The sequence below is a fragment of the Salvelinus alpinus genome, chromosome 11 (genome assembly GCF_045679555.1).
Source record: "Salvelinus alpinus chromosome 11, SLU_Salpinus.1, whole genome shotgun sequence".
In the NCBI taxonomy this organism is placed as follows: domain Eukaryota; kingdom Metazoa; phylum Chordata; class Actinopteri; order Salmoniformes; family Salmonidae; genus Salvelinus; species Salvelinus alpinus.
The window spans coordinates 25,777,303-25,795,198 of NC_092096.1; the positions used below are offsets into that span (position 1 = coordinate 25,777,303).

Here is a 17,896-nt window from a genome sequence, read left to right on the forward strand (position 1 = left end):
GAGGTTTTTCCATTTTTGTTGTTGCTTTTTTATTTATTTGGATGGAGCATGGCTTTGGATGGAGCATTGCTTTCGATGGAGCATGGCTTTCTGTCTGATGTTTCACCACTAAGGCTACCTGTTTTTGTGGACTTAATAGATTTATTTTCCCCAACAGGTGTAGCTTTGGACTTCTCCACCAAAGGCTCAGGGTTATATTCAGGAATGATAATCCCCCCATATTCCCAAGCCAGAGTCAAAGGAGCTGTTGGGACACACTTTGGCACGAGCAGTGTCCTGAGATCCTCCAATGGGGTGGTGTACTCTTCAGTCTCAGTACCAATCCCATCCACCTACGCCATCACCACACAACCTGGGTCCATATTCAGCACCACTTACAACTCCCTGTCAGCGGGCATGCACACCAGCGACACCATGCCATCCCTGTCCACTCTCCAGAACCAGCCCATGACTCGGTCCCACAGCTTCATCTCCACCACCTCTGCAGACGATCAAGGGGACGTCCCCCTCAACCTGGAGCTCGCTAAAGATGGCATATCCACCTCCGCGGCCCTCACCACCAAAACGGTCACCCTGGCCCTGGAAAGGCTGGACTCGTACACGGACGCGTCCCTGGAGGCTATCGCCGCCTCGCTGGAGGCCCTGTCCTCGCCCTGTGTGCCAGGGGAGGGCCAGTACCAGATGCAGCGTGAGATTCTGGAGATGGAGAAGTTCAAACAGCAGCGATTGGCTGAAGAACTGGAGTGGGAGCGTCAGGAGATCCAGCGCTTCCGCGAGCAGGAACAGATGCTGGTGCAGAAGGAGCTGGAGGAGCTGCAGTCCATGAAGCAGGCCATCCTGTGCCAGCAGGAGGATGAGCGCCAGGCCCACCTCATGATGCAAAAGGAAACCTATGCCCAGCAGCAGCAGCAGCTAGAGCAGATCCAGAGGCTCCAGGAGCAGCTCCGAGCACAACTGGAGGAGCAGAAGTTCCGGAAGATGTACCCGGGGGAGGTGTTGCTGGGGCATGGCCAGCAGGAGGCAGTCGTCCTGGGGCCGGACGGCACCGAGCTGGCCCGGAAAATCATGGATAGTGGGTGCCAGACGGACGACGAGGACAGTGTTGTCGATAAAGCCTACACGGCGGGGAGGAAGAAGAGAAGCACGGCCAAGAAGAGCGTAGACAGCTGCGTGCAGACGGACGATGAGGACCAGGAGGAGTGGGAGCCTGCTCGGGCCAGACGTAGCAGGCCTCGCACGTCAAGGGGGGACAGAGGCGGACAGACTTCCGATATGTCCATTCAAGCTCACTCTGAGATCTCCATACAGACGGACTCTGCAGGTAATGTAAGAATGGACGCCAGGATGGAGCTCTCCGACTCGGAAAGTCCACATTGGGAAGACAAGAGACGGCCCACGCCCTTGGAGATAGAACAGTCTGGCCACCTCAGAGCTGACCCCTCCTCACTTCAGGCCCCGCCCAAATCCCCCAATGTTCTCTACTCCCCCATATCCCCCTGCATATCCCCGAGCAAATCCCTTGAGTTTGTGTCCTATGAGAAATCACTGGGTGATACAAGCCCACAGAGAATAAGAGGGAGTACTGATCCGACCAAAGTCTCTCCAATCGGCAGCCCCAAGGGACCTAAGGCCATGCAGAGATCCATGTCCGACCCCAAGCCCATGAGTCCCACTGGAGAGGAGAGGGCATCATCCAGTTTCCAGTATGGCGACGGTTCCTCTGTGAGTTCTGGTTTAATCATTGTTTGCAATTGTGATGTGTTCTATTCAAATGGGCATAGAGTTTCTCCCTTAGGCACGCAGGCTTTATATAAAAGGTCCGTTTTCTCATCCCAAGGAGAAACATTAGAAAAGGGCGCTAACACTTGCATATTATTATTTATAGATAATTGGGTTTATTTTGTCATTTTATATTAAGACAACTAGAGTTAGAGTTTTTTTTAAGTATGATATACTGTGACATTGGACAAACAAAGTAGAGCATAATCCAGGATAATGTTCTGTTTTGAAACCAGATTTGGATGCATTTCTGTTCTGTTTTGAAACCAGATTTGGATGTATTTACAGGTTGCACTTCTTGTCATAACACTACTTAATCCATTATTGCCCTGAAAATTATGTCTTATTGCAGTTCCGTTTCTCTCATACACATCTAATGTAGCCCCCAGCTTGCTATTCATTCGGCGAGTTTGCTGTCTAAATTCATATGAGCTTCTCATAGAATGCCCTTTCAAAGGCATTGCTGCACTAAAGCTGATATATTTATATTGGCATTTTAGTTTGAAGGCAAAGCCCGCAAGACCGGAGGCAATTTTCTAGAAGACTTTCCATTTTTCATATTTCATACATTGAGTCATTGCACAGTGCCTCTTCAATGTGATTTGGGACTGGCAGCATCCTTGGTAGATATCCCACAATCTTTCTTTCCAACCAGACTTACTAGATCAAGATATATTTGAGGTACTGCAAATGACTTAGTCCAAAGGTTACAGCTATTCGTTTAGTATCTACTAGTTGTATTAAAACAAAACATTTGAATTTCATAAACACCACAGGTATAGAAGTGTGTTCATATAAAAAATCATTCAACTTGTTTCCATGGGACCAGTTGCAGACATAGTCAAAATATAATGAAAGATGATTAAGGTAAGATATATACTTACAGTAGGTTATAAATACTAGAGTTGGGCGGTATCCAGAGACAGTGCCTTTGGAAAGTATTCAGAACCCTTGACTTTTTCCAAATTTTGTTACGTAACAGCCTTATTCTAAAATGGATAAAAAAATATATAAAAATGTATTACAATAAAAAACGGAAATATTACATTTACATAAGTATTCAGACCCTTTACTCAGGACTTTGTTGAAGCACCTTTGGCAGCGATTACAGCCTCAAGTCCTCTTTGGTATGATGCTACAAGCTTGGCACCCTGTATTTGGGTAGTTTCTCCCATTCTTCTCTGCAGATCCTCTCAAACTCTGTCAGGATGAATGGGGAGTGTCACTACACAGCTATTTTCAGGTCTCTCCAGAGATGTTCAATCGGGTTGAAGTCTGGGCTCTGGCTGGGCCACTCAAGGACATTCAGAGACTTGTCCCGAGGCCACTCATGCGTTGTCTTGGCTGTGTGCTTAGGGTTGTTATCCTGTTGGAAGGTGTACCTATGCCCCAGTCTGAGGTCCTGAGCGCTCTGGAGCAGGTTTTCATCAAGGATCTCTCTGAACTTTTCTCTGTTCATCTTTGCCTTGATCCTGACTAGTCTCCCAGTCCCTGACGCTGAAAAACATCCCCACAGCATGATGCTACCACCACCATGTTTCCTGGGATGGTGCCAGGATTCCTCTAGGCGTGACCCTGGCATTCAGGCCAAAGAGTTCCATCTTGGTTTTATCAGATCAGAGAATCTTGTTTCTCATGATCTCAGAGCCTTTAGGTGTCTTTTGGCAAACTGCCATGTGCCTTTTACTGAGGAGTGGCTTCCGTCTGGCCACTCTACCATAAAGGCCTGATTGGTGGAGTGCTGCAGAGATGGTTGACCTTCTGGAAGGGTCTCCCATCTCCACAGAGGAACTCTAGATCTATGTCAGAGTGACCATCGGGTTCTTGGTCACCTCCCTTCTCCCCTGATTACTCAGTTTGGCCGGGCGACCAGCTCTAGGAAGCTGTCATCAAGGCAAAAGGTGGCTACTTTGAAGAATCTCAAATATAATATATATTTAGATTTGTTTAACACTTTTTGGTTTACTCCATGAGTCCATATGTGTTATTTCATAGTTGTGATGTTTTCACTACTATTCTACAATGTATAAAATAGTAAAAATAAAGAAAAACCCTTGAATGAGTAGGTGTGTCCAAACTTTTGACTGGTACTGTATATAGGTTTTATATCTATATTGTGTAGATTGCTGAGGATTTTTATTTATTTAATCCATTTCAGAATAAGGCTGTAACGTAAAATTTTTGGGGAAAAAGTGAAAAGGTCTGAATACTTTCCGAAGGCACTGTATATGGAATACCAGCCAAGCATTATACATACTTAATCAAGCCTCTCATTGTTCCTCTGGCCCTCTCCCGGGGTATATAAATCACTTTTCTGCCTGAGTGATACACCACAAAGCTCCTCATACTGTACATACAAGGGGTGGACAAACAGCTGAGCTTGTAGGAAAGTATTGATTTGCCACAGATCCATAGGGGTTTAATGTGAATAAATGACATATTTTGAGTCTGCTCTTAAGGTAGTACGTAACATTTATGGCCAGGAGCACATACAGTATCTTCCTGTGAAACTCACCAACAAACAATATGCTGTGTTTCTCAATAAGCTTTCCCTCACTCTGAGGACACCAGATTCTTGTCCGTGCCTGATTGTAATCAGGACACAGAGACACCGGGATAGAGATCCTCTTCTATTTTAGTCATCCATTCATTTAATCAGATAATTGAAATCATGAAAGATTTAATACTTCTTTCCGGTTAATTTAGTCCATGTAGTAAAGGTTTGGAGAAAGTCATCATTCAGATGCTGTACCCATTCAGTGTGAAATCACAATGTGACGTTTGAGTATAAATAATTAAAGAAGCAATTTATTCTCGTTTTTATAACTATTTGTTTGTTTTGGTTTTCTCCGCCAGGGCAAAAGCTCGTCGGGCAGCACACCAACTGGCACCGGCAAGAAGGTGAAGAGGACCCTCCCCAACCCGCCCTCGGAGGAGGAGGCAACAGCCGCCGGCCAGACGGCCAACAGCACAGGCTCGGCCCGCCGTCGCATGTGCCGCAACACCAACATGGCGAGGGCCAAGATCCTGCAGGATATTGACCGTGAGCTGGACATGGTGGAGCGTGAGTCGTCCAAGCTCCGCCACAAGCAGGCGGAGCTGGACGAAGAAGAGAAGGAGATCGACGCCAAGCTACGCTACCTGGAGATGGGCATCAACCGCAGGAAAGACGCCCTCCTCAAGGAGAGGGAGAAGAGGGAGCGGGCCTACCTGCAGAGCGTGGCCGAGGATCGTGACTACATGTCAGACAGTGAGGTCAGCAACATCCGGGAGACACGGAGCGGCCGTGGCAGTGGAGAAGATGAAGAGATGGGAAGTCACGGGCTGGAGCGCCCCAGGACGGCACCCCAGTCAGAGCTGGATGATTTTGTGCCACCACAGACCACACACGAGGCCCAGTACGGCACGTACTCCCAGTACCAGTATCCACTGAGCCAGACGCTGTACCAGCAGCAGTCACTCTACCAATCCCCCCAGCCCTACCAGTCTCAGTCCATCTACTCCTCAGTCCCCTCCCTGGCTAGCTCCCAGCAGCAGAGCTACCACCAGATGCTCCTTCTCCAGCAGAAGGCAGCCAGGCAGGCGGCCCTGATCCAAGAGTTGGACGCGTCGTCAAAGTACGAAGTCATCAGCCGACAGCCCGACCCCGTGTCCTCTGCCTACATGGGAGGGGTCAGGTACGACAAGTACGGTAACCACTTGGACCTCCGGGCCCTGGAGGTGGGGGGCAGTATGGCTGGCAGCCCCATGTCCAACGTGTCGGCCGACTCCTTCTATGGAGACGTGGAGCACCACCACCACAGTCCACGAAGCTACATCCTCCTAGAAGATGCGGCAGAGCTGGCCAAGAGCTCCACGAGTCTGGCTTCATCCAGCTACGCCCAGGCCGAGAAGGAGCTGGCTAAGGCAGAAAGGCTGTTGCGAAGAAGTGCAGCCGACTTGACCTCCACCGACTACCTGGGCTCCAGCTCCAGGCTCCACTCCGGGTATGGAAAGACCCCAGACGATGAGGACTCCATGGACGACCCCTACGAGCTGAAGCTCCTCAAGCAGCAGCTGAAGCAGGAGTTCCGGAGGAGCACAGGGGGAACAGAGAGCCTGGACCCGCTGACGGGTCTCTCCCACAACTACTACGGCACCCCCAGCTCAGGTGTCTCCTCCTCCCAGAGTTACTCCCAAAGACACTACCCCAAGACGGAGAAATACAGCATCAGCCGGCTGACCCTAGAGAAGCAGGCAGCCAAGCAGCTCCCAGCGTCCATGCTGTACCAGAAGAACAAAGCCCCGCTGACCGACCCCAAAGTCTCCAAGTACTCCTCGATGCAAGACAGCAGGAGTCTGGAGACAGACTATACCAGCTATTTAGGGCCCAGTAACGTTAGCGCCTCTCCCAGATCCAGCCGGCTCCTTCAGGACGAGATCACCTTTGGACTACGCAAGAACATTGCAGAGCAGCAGAAGTACCTGGGCTCCACTTTGGGTGCCAACCTGGCTGGCTCGCTCAACTTCGGCCAGAGCCTGGCCTTGGACTCGACTTCCTACCCCAGTGGCAGCCGCTCACGGCCCTCTTCTAGGCCCAACTCCGTCTATGGCCTGGATCTCTCACTCAAACGGGACCCATCCAGTTCCTCTTTGAGGCTCAAGGGGGACGGCGAGGCGGCCTCAGACAGCTATCAGATGCCATCAGGGCGTGCCAAGCCCACCAGCCTGCCCATCGTGCAGGGCGGCCGGGGGCGCATCCCCATCGTGGCACAGAACTCTGAGGAGGAGAGCCCGTTGAGTCCTGTGGGCCAGCCTATGGGCATGGCGCGGGCGTCGGCGGGGCCCCTGCCGCCCATCTCGGCCGACTCACGGGACCAGTTTGGTTCGTGCCTCTCCCTGCAGGACTCCCAGCAGCAGCAGCACCTGAGGGACGAGCCAACGAGGGGGCGGGGCTACGTCTTGATGGACGACCTCCAGTGCACCATGTCGGACGGCGAAGGTAAACAACAACGGCATCAGTTCAGAACTGTTTTCTTCCTATTTCAAACTGACTCTGCTTATATGCACCTAATATACCACCCAATATACCACCCAATATACTATCCAATATACCACCCAATGAACCACCCAATGAACCACCCACCTGCACCACCCATTACTTTTGACTTTCTTTATGTCTTATCTGTGTCTTTACTGGTTTCTTCATCTATTGTCTATTCTGAATGTATTCATTCCCTCTTCCTTTGATTTGATGTATTGGTCTCAATACAAGGGACAAGTTGACTTTACTGAATGTAATTACTGTATTTTGTATTTGTCTATGTTGATGTCCTTTGGTGTTTAATCTCTCATTTGGGTCTCTTCTGGTCTCTAAATGCACGTGATTGTGTCTGCGTTGGAATCATTCTATAATATATATTTTCCTATTTAATCTCTATGTATGTTACTCTAGAATATTCTATCACTTCTAGATATGTAGAAGGTATCCTTCCTCCAATAGCATTCTCTATCTGAAAATGATCAGCAGTTTAGTTTGCTAAATGTTGTCACTTCTGCTCTATAACTGACATACTTGAAAATATGGTTCTGTACTTTAAGTCCTAGAGGACTTACGTAGTATTTCACAACTTGCTTGTTTATCTAATGCCCAGGTGTTGGGAGTAGAATAATCCCTCTACTTGAAAGCTCAGGTCAGATTGTGCAGGGAAATGGGAAAAGAGCCTCGCTTTCTCTGAAGTGATAAATTGAAAAAGTGCCTCTGGCTAGCAAAATGTTATGGAATGTGTTTATTACTTTGTCCTTCAGATATTTGATGTTTATTTCAAATTCAGTAGTTCAATTGAGGACAAAATATGATACATCATAGGAATGTGTATCTGTGTAAACACAGCACGTTATGTTACATGATACATTATCTATTTAGACTATGATAGGCCTATTACAGATCTATTGGAAGGTTTAAATGTATTTTGTTGTGGTAGTTAGGTACATACAGTATTATCATTGCATCAGTGCAGTATTTCTTATTTGGATGATATACACTTGATCATTTCTAGATGATTCTTTCTCACTTTCTAGCATGTCCATCTCTAAGGGTTTTCCAATGCATGTTATGTTAATGCATGTTCCGTTAATCTATAATAAATACATTTCATTTGCCTGTGTTTGTCTGAATACGTGCATCGGTGTCATACCTTTGTTGTGCATGTTGCATGGGGAATATAATGTTTATTGTAGCATGAACAAAGCTCTTCCTGATTCTGTGATGTCACTCTTTATTAGGGTCTTTTACGCATGCTCCAACAAAATGCAGGCATTACAGTTACATTACATTACAGTTACTATTTTCTCTCTCTATTATGTCTCCATCTCTATTCTGCTGACAACCATGTCTATTTTAAAACAATCCCCTTCATAACACTGTTAACTTGATTTCATATGCATATGAACAAAAAAACCTACGGCTGTGCCAATAGGTCTTGTCATGACAGGAAATAAACCCCCTAGTTCCTAAAACCCTATCCCATAATAAGTGTGTAGAACTTGACCCTTTGACCTACATGATGTCATATAAGGCAGAAAACTCCATGTTTATCAATTTCCCTTGGTTACAGCCCTAAGTGACTCCATGCTGGCACTGAACAGAGATGATCCCCGACAATCACATGAGAATATCCCAAACGGTAGAGTATTAGTTCTAGGGTGTTCCATTATCCTGCCCCGCCCCTGCCCCCTACCTGTCAATCATCCATACGCCAACATGTAGACAATACCTTAACCTTAACCATAACCTTAACCAAACCTTAACCATATTAGTTCCATTCTCCTCCCCTACCTGTCAATCATCCATACGCCAACATCTTAACCATTCCAAACGTCAACATGTATTTCCAATATGACTCAATGTTGGTAGATGTTAGCTGGCTTCTGTGTACCGTTTGTTCCTTATTGATGAGTCAGGGAGGTTGCTTTACACCAATCGGAAATTCAAACCTGCAGTTTGTCAATGCTGATCTAAAGATACAGGACCGTACATTTATTTTCACATTTACCAGCACTCTAAAAGTGAGCTACACCAGCTTAAACGTCAGACTGTTACCATGGTTACATACTGTACAGTAACTGGTGCCAGTTGTTATAAACTATGGAAAGAAAACGGACTAAACCTATACTGTGCCATATTAACTAAAAAGAGCATTGGTCAGGTTGGCATGATAGTGTGAAAAACATGACACCAAAAACATGCCAAACATTAATGCCAATAAATTACATCTGTCATGAGATAAGATAAGTTAAAGTTACCCCTGGCGTTAAATATTTCATCAGGAAAGTATTATCATTTAGCTGCTTGTCATTTATATCTTGAAATGCCCTAAATTATTACATTTTTACCTTTCTTGGAGGCCTCTTTCTCTTCCTTCCTGTTTCAACTGCCGTCCCCTCTCCAGCATGCAATCCTCTTCCAACCAATCAGAAAGCTTGTCCCCACTGATAGGTTAGAAGGGACTGATTGACAGGGTTAATGATCATGGCCTATTTGTCTCTGAAGCCTACCACCTACGGCGAGAGGAAACGGACTGGTTTGACAAACCACACGAGGGACGACCAGAGAACGGACAAGGGCCGGACAGGAGACAGGTGACACCCACGCACCCACGGCACAAGTCATAAAGTTGAGAAATGCCCAAATGCACACAGACTTTTAAAACAATGCTTTACTGTTTATTCATTCTTTCAGAAATAACCCAAACTAATTACATACATATTCATGACTATATAATTGTGGAGACATTTTCAAGCATGCATTTGTATCAGTAACTGCAGCTATCTGTTGAGGTGTAATAGCCTATAAAATACTTATGTAGTTTCCTGTATGTGTCTCTCAGGGGAAGGGTGTTTACTACCCCTTTCCTCACACCAGAGTCAAACTGCAGAGGGATCCCAAGGACCGCAGCGTGTCAGGTAACGGAAACACAGTTTACCTTGCACATGGACACAATATGTCATAAACACAGCTGTCTTAACACAGTGACAGGTTTTAATGTTTGTCTTGACCCAAAATGGGGTAGACATTTCGTGGCTTCTCTGTTGATTTGGCACATGTCCACTTTCATCAGTCATCCATCCTGGCTCAAAATGGCGTATCATTGACATACCGGATTAGATTTTTGCAATTAGTCAGCAGGCCACAAAGAAGGTGCTTGTTTATGTGGAGAAGTGCTAAAATGAACCATTTGTCTGTGGGATTTGGATGACTGTGTCAGTGTGATAAGTGTGTATTTACTCTTTAGTTTAAATGACTGATCTCTAAATGACTGTGTGTCTGTGTGTGTGCGTGTGTGTGCGCATGTGTGTGTGTGTGTGTGTGTGTATGTATGTGTGTGAGTGCATTCTACACTGGATACATATTCCTGTGCATGCATACTCTTAATGGGTGTCTGACCACTGTACGTGCATGTGTATAGTTGTGTGTGTTCATGCCTCTCACTCATTTGTGGGTTTCTACCTCTTCATTTCCAGGGAATGGATTGGGTATCAGAGTGGTGGGAGGTAAAGAGGTTCCAGGGACCAACGGAGACATCGGAGCCTACGTAGCTAAAGTCTTACCTGGAGGAGTTGCCCAACAGACTGGGAAGATACTAGAGGGTAAGTTAAGTTCACAAATCTTGGGATATATACTGCACTCCTGGGTCGTATTCATTAGGCACCAAACTGACTGAACCAGGAAGGGACTACCTGAACTCATCCAATAAGAAATGCTTGTTTTCATTTTCTGCGTGGCCATAATGAATATGAAATGGTGCAAAATCAGTATCAGTCAAGTGCTTATGTTGCTCAAAAAAACATTTGAGAGAGACATTTCTATATGTGAAATGTACTTGCCCTTTAAGAATCAATCAGTTGCAAGAATCAAGTAGTCCAAGCCTGGACATGAGTGATTCTTATCAGAAGAAGGAATCGTAGCTCTATCTGTCTTTCTCCATCTGTCTGTTTCCTTAAATCCGTCCATATCTCTCTCTGTTTACCTTTCTCTCCTGTCATTCTCTATCTTTAGTGTGTGTGTATAAATGCAGCAGTGGCTCACTGTTGCCAGATAGTTTGAGAGGAATCTGACTTGAGTGAGATGTGAGGACTGAGGGGGAACGACACGGAGATGACAAAAATAGAAGTTAATTTGCATTTTGTTTTGTCACCTCCAGGCAATGGTCCATGGGGGGGGGGCTTTAGAGAACGAAAGGTTTGAGAGATTTCACCCAAGCGCTTTCAGAATTCTGAATGATATCACAGGTTTTCTTCAATCAAAGCTGGAAATGCATTGTTAGTTTCAGAATGGCTTTTGTAAGTTAGCAACTATTACTCCAACCAATGTTCACATTAGAGTTTCTGTTACTCTACTCCTGTCATCTTGACCTTTGGTCAGGGTTTACCCATATTATTTCATTCATTCTCTGGGAATGTACTAAAAGTCAGTGGTAGGGCCCAGAGTTGTATAGATCTGAATCCAAACTAAGCGGCCTTAGGCACAACAAGCAGTAAGCATTGTCCATTTATCCCTAGACAGTCTCACTCCTGGCCAGTTGTCAATACAACACTACCTGAAGATGGATGGCTATGTCCTATTAACAGAAATGAATTTCATGAGGCTTATTGATTTGACTGGAGGGAGACCAAGCGCAGTGGTGCTGTGTATCTTTCTCTATCTCGCTCTCTCTTTCTGTCTCTCTGGTCTCTCTCTGGTCTCTCTCGTTCTCGCTCTCTTTCTCTCTCTGGTCTCTCTGGTATCTCTCTCGCTCTCTCTCTGGTCTCTCTCTCATTCTCTCTGTCTCAGTCTGGGGTTTGTACAGGGTCCATGCTGGACGGTTGTGAATTAGCACGGCTGTGGCCCCTGCCTTTGTGGTGGCTGTCTGGGGCCTGATGTATGAGAGGTGGGTCGGAGGACTGTAAAGAGAAGAGGGAAGAGATACAGCCCAGAGCCACCTGGTGGGAGCTAGGGCCATCCATCTGTCACACTGTGTGTGTGTCTGTGTTATTGTGTGTGCGTGCATGCATTCGGTGTGTGTGTGCCCTCTCTCCCCATTTTTCTTCATCCCTCCCTCCCTCCCTCCCTCCCTCCCTCCCTCCCTCCCTCTCTCTCTGATTTATCATGGGCTTGAATTGTAAATACGTATTTGTTCTTAACTGACTTGCCTAGGTAAATAAAAAATAAAAAAATTGAATAACAGCTGTTCTTCCTCTCTCTCAGCTATCTCAGAATGATCTTTAACTACATGTTGGTCTGGACCTGTGTGTATTTATCAATGCTGTGACAGGTTGGATCTCACCTCTGTACTCGTCTAGTAGGTCAGCTATGGAGGCACCATCTTCAACCTCTTCTGCATAAAGTCAACACCTGGGTTGTGTTCATTAGGGCACACCATAGCAAAACGTTTTGCAACTGCTAATGAACACCTGTGTTCTTCTTATTGTACAAATTCAGATCCAGTACCTGTCTGTTTCAAAATGTTTTCCCTACTGAACACGGCCCTGATAAGTGTCCATCTCCAAACAGTGCAGATCATCAATCCTCATTGAAATGAAATACATGTTCTTCTTACTCCACATATCTGCATGCACTCATTAACGCACACATTTCAGATGATCCCAAGAAGTTGCAGTCACCAGAAGTATTTATTATCCGATGACTAAAACATCCAGGCCTGAAGGGATGCTGACACTGTTACCTTTCACTCTAGCAGAGCTCATCGTTTTGTCAGCGAAGACGTTACCATGGAGAGCTGCAGCTATGACTGTGTCAGTTCCAAACGAAGTGTCTCTGTGTAAGGTGACACTTCCGCTGAAACTTTGGAACATGGTTTCTCACAGTGAGCGGTGTGAATACAGAATTGTGTCAATTCTAGCAGGTGCGAAGGCTCAGACCGAGTGTGTGTGATGAGTCATACTGCCATACTGTGTCACTGAGTAACTAGTGTGAAACTCTATGTGGGTAACACAGCTCAGGAGCTCCGGCGCAGTCAGAGAGTCTACCTGGCCTACGTCAAGACTCGCTTTCACCTGTGTGAGTGCTGCTGGACAGCACGGAGTGTGTGTGCGTTTGCAGTGCTGTAGGACTGGTCTGTTTGTGTTCCGTGTGTGTGTGTGCCTGTGTGTGTGCCATGTGTGTGTGTGTGTGCCGTGTGTGTGCCGTGTGTGTGTGTGTGTGGGTGTGGGTGTGGGTGTGGGTGTGGGTGTGTGTGTGTGTGTGTGCCATGTGTGTGCCATGTGTGTGTGTGTGTGCCTGTGTGTGTGTGTGTGTGAGAGTTTGTAGTGCTTTGGCCTCTACTGACCAGGGTCAATTCCATTTCAATTCAGGAAGTGAATCAAAACTTCAGTACAAGACTTGAAAAAGCAACACTTTTCAATTCTAGAATTTGAATGTGATCTCATGTACTGACTGAATTGAAATGGAAATGATCCAAACCCTGCTACTAACCCTGTGGTCATGTGGTTGAACTTTCTTCGAAGCATGGGGTTGTTGGAGAACGAGTTAGAGTTTATAGGAGGCTGCACAGCAGTGTGTTGTGGTGTTAAAACAGGACTCATTGGTACTGTGTGTTATTGATGATGGTGTGGTGTGTTTCTGTATGTGTGTGAGGTGATACACTTTACACTTAGCTAATTGGTTTCAGTTTTCGAGTGTGAGAATTAGGTGTGATACATTTTATATAATAAACAAACTATGTTTGTGTGCGTGTGTTCGTGCGTGCGTGCGTGTGTGTGTATGTGTGTGTGAATATAGGAATGCAGGTGCTGGAGTGGAACGGGCTTCCTCTGACGGGGAAGACCTACGAGGAAGTGCAGGGGCTTGTGGTACAGCAGTGTGGCGAGGCAGAACTCTGCGTGAGACTGTGAGCATATTCTCTCCCTCTCCGTCCCGCTTTCTCTCTGTGACTGTCTCTCCCTTTCTTATTGGTCTTAGGCTACCTCTCTCTCTGTTCCTGTCACTCTTTCTCTCTCTGTGTCTCTCCTTCTCTGTCTCACTTCCTCTCTGTTCCTGTCACTCTTTCTCTCCCTCTCTATATCTCTCCCTCTCCTTCTCAGTTTCTCTCTGTCCAGCTACCTTCCTCTCTCTCTTCTCCCTTTATCGTTTGTCACGATTTGATAGAGGAGGAGGAATTTAAGCCTTAAGATATATATTTGAGCACAGCCACCTACACTCACTGATAAGAGCCTTGCGGCGGTTCCAGCTCAACTATTTGAAAGTGAGCAGTCTTCATTAACTTCAGTAGTTCTCTAGAGTGGGTTGTTTCTGATTCACATAGAATACATTTATTTTTAAAATCTCAGTCTTCTCTAAATTCATCTCATTGCCTCGCACTCCCTCACTTTACTGGTGACTTCTCTCTCACACACTCATCTCTGTCCTCTCTTTTTGACATTTTTTTTTCTCTCTTCCCAACCTGTCTCTCTCTCTCTCTCTCTCTCTCTCTCTCTCTCTCTCTTTCTCTCTCTCTCTCAGAGATCTGAACATGCTGGCTGACTCTGAGGGCTCTCAGCACCTTGATCTCCCAGACCAGAGCAAACCAGGTAGAGTAAGAGCTTAGCCTCTTCACCCCAGGGTGTCCTCCCCCCTCTCTCTCTGCTATATTCCCCTTCTCTCTCATTTTTCTTTACCTTCTCTCTCACTAAAGGTACAAAATCCCTTAAGGCTCTGCAACTAGAATATTTAAATCGCTATGGCCTCTACCACAGTGAATGATTCCATAACTTCAAACGTGTGTGTGTGTGTTTCTCTTTGTGAATTTGTGTCCGTACGTGTGTGTCTGTGCTCTAGGTGACAGACCCCCCAGGTCTCCGGGGGTGGATCCGATGCAGCTGGCTGCAGAGCTACAGAAGGTGTCCCAGCAGCAGGCTCCTCCACCTACCACCGCCACATCCTCCTCCTCCACGACGGGGGGAGAGAAAGGACCCCACTCTGCCATCTCAGGCGCCGCCTCGGCCGCCTCTAGCGCCATCCAGAGTCCAGGCCAGCCGGGGTCGCCCTCCGTCAGCAAGAAACGCCACAGCAGCAAGGTAAACGGGTGGAGGATGATGTGGAGCTAAATTGAACACAGGCTTCAGCTTCTGGTAGCATGACTAGTACATATTTTATGTTTAGAAGAACTGTCTAATTTTCAATAAACAGGCAATTCTATATTGGCACATACTGTATGTTGTATGCATTTTAGTTTGAAAGTGTTTCTAACTAATCTTATGCATAATTCTGTACTCATTGACAGTTCTTTACATGCACACACACACACTTGCTGTTTCTAAATGTGTTTCTCTCTCGTCTTCCAGTCTGCGGACGCAGTGAAGACACAATCCCACCCTGTTACTGGAGAGATACAGGTCAGATGACCAAGCCTTGTTTTGAGATTCCTTGACTCACCACTGCTTGTATATTCATGCACTTCATAAGGTGTTTTACTAAGACCGGTCGTCTCGTTGAGATTCCACTGTCTCTTGATTTTGCAGCTTCAAATCAACTATGACAAGCAGCTGGGGAACCTGATTGTTCACGTGCTCCAAGCCAGGAACCTGGCCCCCCGAGACAACAACGGCTACTCCGACCCCTTCGTCAAAGTCTACCTCCTACCTGGGAGGGGGTGAGTCTATTGGATACGCTATGAGTAGGGTTTACAAAATTCTGCTAACTTTCACAAAATTCCCAGGTTTTCCATAAAATCCTGTCTGGAAGATTCTTGGAGTCAGGAGAGAATAAGCGGCTTATACGGAGTCCTCCAAACCGGATTTCTGGAAAACTTGGGAATTTTGGGAAACTTAACAGAATTCTACTACCCTACCAAAGAGAGAAAGCTAGTCTGGAATCGAAACTGAATATCACTCTTTTTTTTTTAAATTGAAATGAAAGTATATTCAGTTTAGTTTGCAGGCAGGCAGTGAGGAGTGGTATTACGTTTGGATTCTAGACTAAAGCAGAGAGGTAGGGATAGAAACACTGGAACAAGTCAAGTCAAGGAGAGAACAATCTCTTTGGTGAGAGAAGTTAAGTATACTTCACAGATCACCTATAGTAGCCTACACACTATAGCCATTATGTAACTCTTTCACTTTTCATCCCTGCTCTGTTGCTGTGCTCTGTCCATGTATCTATGCTCTGTAATGTTACCAGAGCATTTCCTTGTCGGATGTGCATCACTGTCAGTTAATAATGAACTGTGTCATATCGCAGTGGAAGCATTATCGATAGCAGTGTTGAATGGTTGTGGTAAAGTGTTACTGTAATTGTGTTAAGTGTATATATAACACTGGAAAGGTGATTCGTTTAGTTTCAGGGTGTTTCACGTGTGTAAAAGGCCTTATGAATTTCAGGTCATGTAGACAAACGCATTCATACGGAAGAAATGCATAGAACCAAGATTACCATTAGAACCATGGCTAGACCACTTCAAAGGGAAGGCGCTTTGGAAAGCTCAGAACGAACTCCCGTTCATCTTAAAATCCATTTACGATTGATTTTAGCTGGCCATGGCATGTTTTGTGTTCTATGCACCCGCACCTGATGTCAGATCAATTCCATCATGCCACTTTGATAAGCCTGTTACAAGCCTGTCACATGACATGACATGTAATTACCATTCTAGGAACTGTTTCTATGTAGACATTTGATACTTCGTTTTTATGAAGGGAGTCATTAACACCTAATCAGCGTCAAACAACACACATGTAATACCCTAAACATGATGCAAATTATGTTATATTTTGCCATGTAGTTCTGCTGAGTTTTCGCCTTTGCTCTTGTTGCTAGGCGGAATAGAGCAGGGAAATCGATAAGACTCATAATAGCTTGTAATACGATCCACACTGTAGCCGTCTGGATCTCAGTGCTCAATGTGATATGTCATGTTGTAATCAGCTCTCCCACTTACCCTACCCTTATCTATGGAGTCCTTTGGGACCACTGGACTTTTATAGTGTTACACACATGCATATACAAGCACACACACGCTGGGGGAAAATGCACACTCACAATACACACAGACACATTCCTCTCTCACTGCCCCAACACATATCCTGCCCCATGCCCACTTCCCTGTTACTGACCTCCCCAAATACACACACACACACAACACACTGCCCCCCCCCACCACACACCTGTACCCTCACTGCTCATTTAACCACCCCCCCCCTCCACCAAAACTACATCCACACACACTCCTACCCCCCTCCCCCTGACACTGACCCTTGTTTTTGTGCTGTTCTTATATTTAATGCATGCTGGACACATTCAGTCAGGTCATGGTTGTCCAGAATGCCAGGTATGTGATTTGCCCACTCTGACTTTTGACTTTGATGGTTGTTGTTAGGTTGTAGTAAGGTTGGACCTGGATTGTGATGACGATTGAGTTGAAGGCTCAGGGCCCAATGCATGTGGAGCTGGTGACGAGCGTATAACCCCAGCAAGTCACTATATACTCACTCTAACACCTTTCCACTCCCATGCATTGTACACTTCTGCCCTATGCCCTCATATTGTTCCCTACCTCCTTAGATTGTGTTCTAATATGCATACTACAGTAGACTCTACCTCTAATCGCTACGATGTGACCTAACATATGATTCCCCACTTTCCCATAACTCATTTCCCTACATGTCTGTCAGACATATAAAATACCCTAAATAGTTTTTCTAACATTGTGTTTTACTTTGTACTTCACCCTGACGTTGTTCTTGGTATTGTGATTTCCGTTGTATCCAGTGTTGTTCCCTAAAGTCTTCCATTTTAATTGTGCCCTAAATTGTTCCGTACACCCTTACATTGTGCCCTACATCTTAACATAGCTCGCTACGTCCTTTCATTGTGCCCTGCACCCTAACATTGTGCTATTGTGCTCTGAAGTTCTGTGTTTTGTGTGTGTGTGTGCATAAATCTATAAATCTGGCAGCGTAAAGGTCCCACTTTGGCCAGGGGTTTCCCTTTTCACGGCCACATCCTGTATTGTGTGAGTGTGTGTTAATATATAGTTGTGGCCAAATATATTCGCACCCTTGTGCGTGCGTGCGTGTGTGTGTGTGCGTGTGTGTGTGTGTGTGTGTGTGTGTGTGTGTGTGTGTGTGTGTGTGTGTGTGTGTGTGTGTGTGTGTGTGTGTGTGT

At 46.0% G+C, this 17,896-nt stretch overlaps 1 protein-coding gene across 6 annotated transcripts in view; it reads left to right on the top strand.

Annotated features, from left to right (window-relative positions):
• pcloa (piccolo presynaptic cytomatrix protein a) overlaps window positions 1-17,896 on the top strand; it is a 67,223-nt gene that overhangs the window by 36,401 nt on the left and 12,926 nt on the right. For 4 of the 6 annotated variants that reach the window (XM_071332209.1, XM_071332214.1, XM_071332215.1 and 1 more), the window contains exons 6-17: window positions 158-1,722; window positions 4,636-6,760; window positions 8,376-8,444; window positions 9,311-9,399; window positions 9,648-9,723; window positions 10,282-10,407; window positions 13,538-13,646; window positions 14,258-14,325; window positions 14,573-14,811; window positions 15,079-15,129; window positions 15,256-15,386; window positions 17,034-17,060. In XM_071332209.1, the coding sequence (XP_071188310.1) occupies window positions 158-1,722; window positions 4,636-6,760; window positions 8,376-8,444; window positions 9,311-9,399; window positions 9,648-9,723; window positions 10,282-10,407; window positions 13,538-13,646; window positions 14,258-14,325; window positions 14,573-14,811; window positions 15,079-15,129; window positions 15,256-15,386; window positions 17,034-17,060 (4,675 nt within the window). The remainder of the gene's footprint in view (window positions 1-157; window positions 1,723-4,635; window positions 6,761-8,375; window positions 8,445-9,310; window positions 9,400-9,647; window positions 9,724-10,281; window positions 10,408-13,537; window positions 13,647-14,257; window positions 14,326-14,572; window positions 14,812-15,078; window positions 15,130-15,255; window positions 15,387-17,033; window positions 17,061-17,896) is intronic. The other 2 variants (XM_071332210.1, XM_071332212.1) reach the window with 2 other exon arrangements.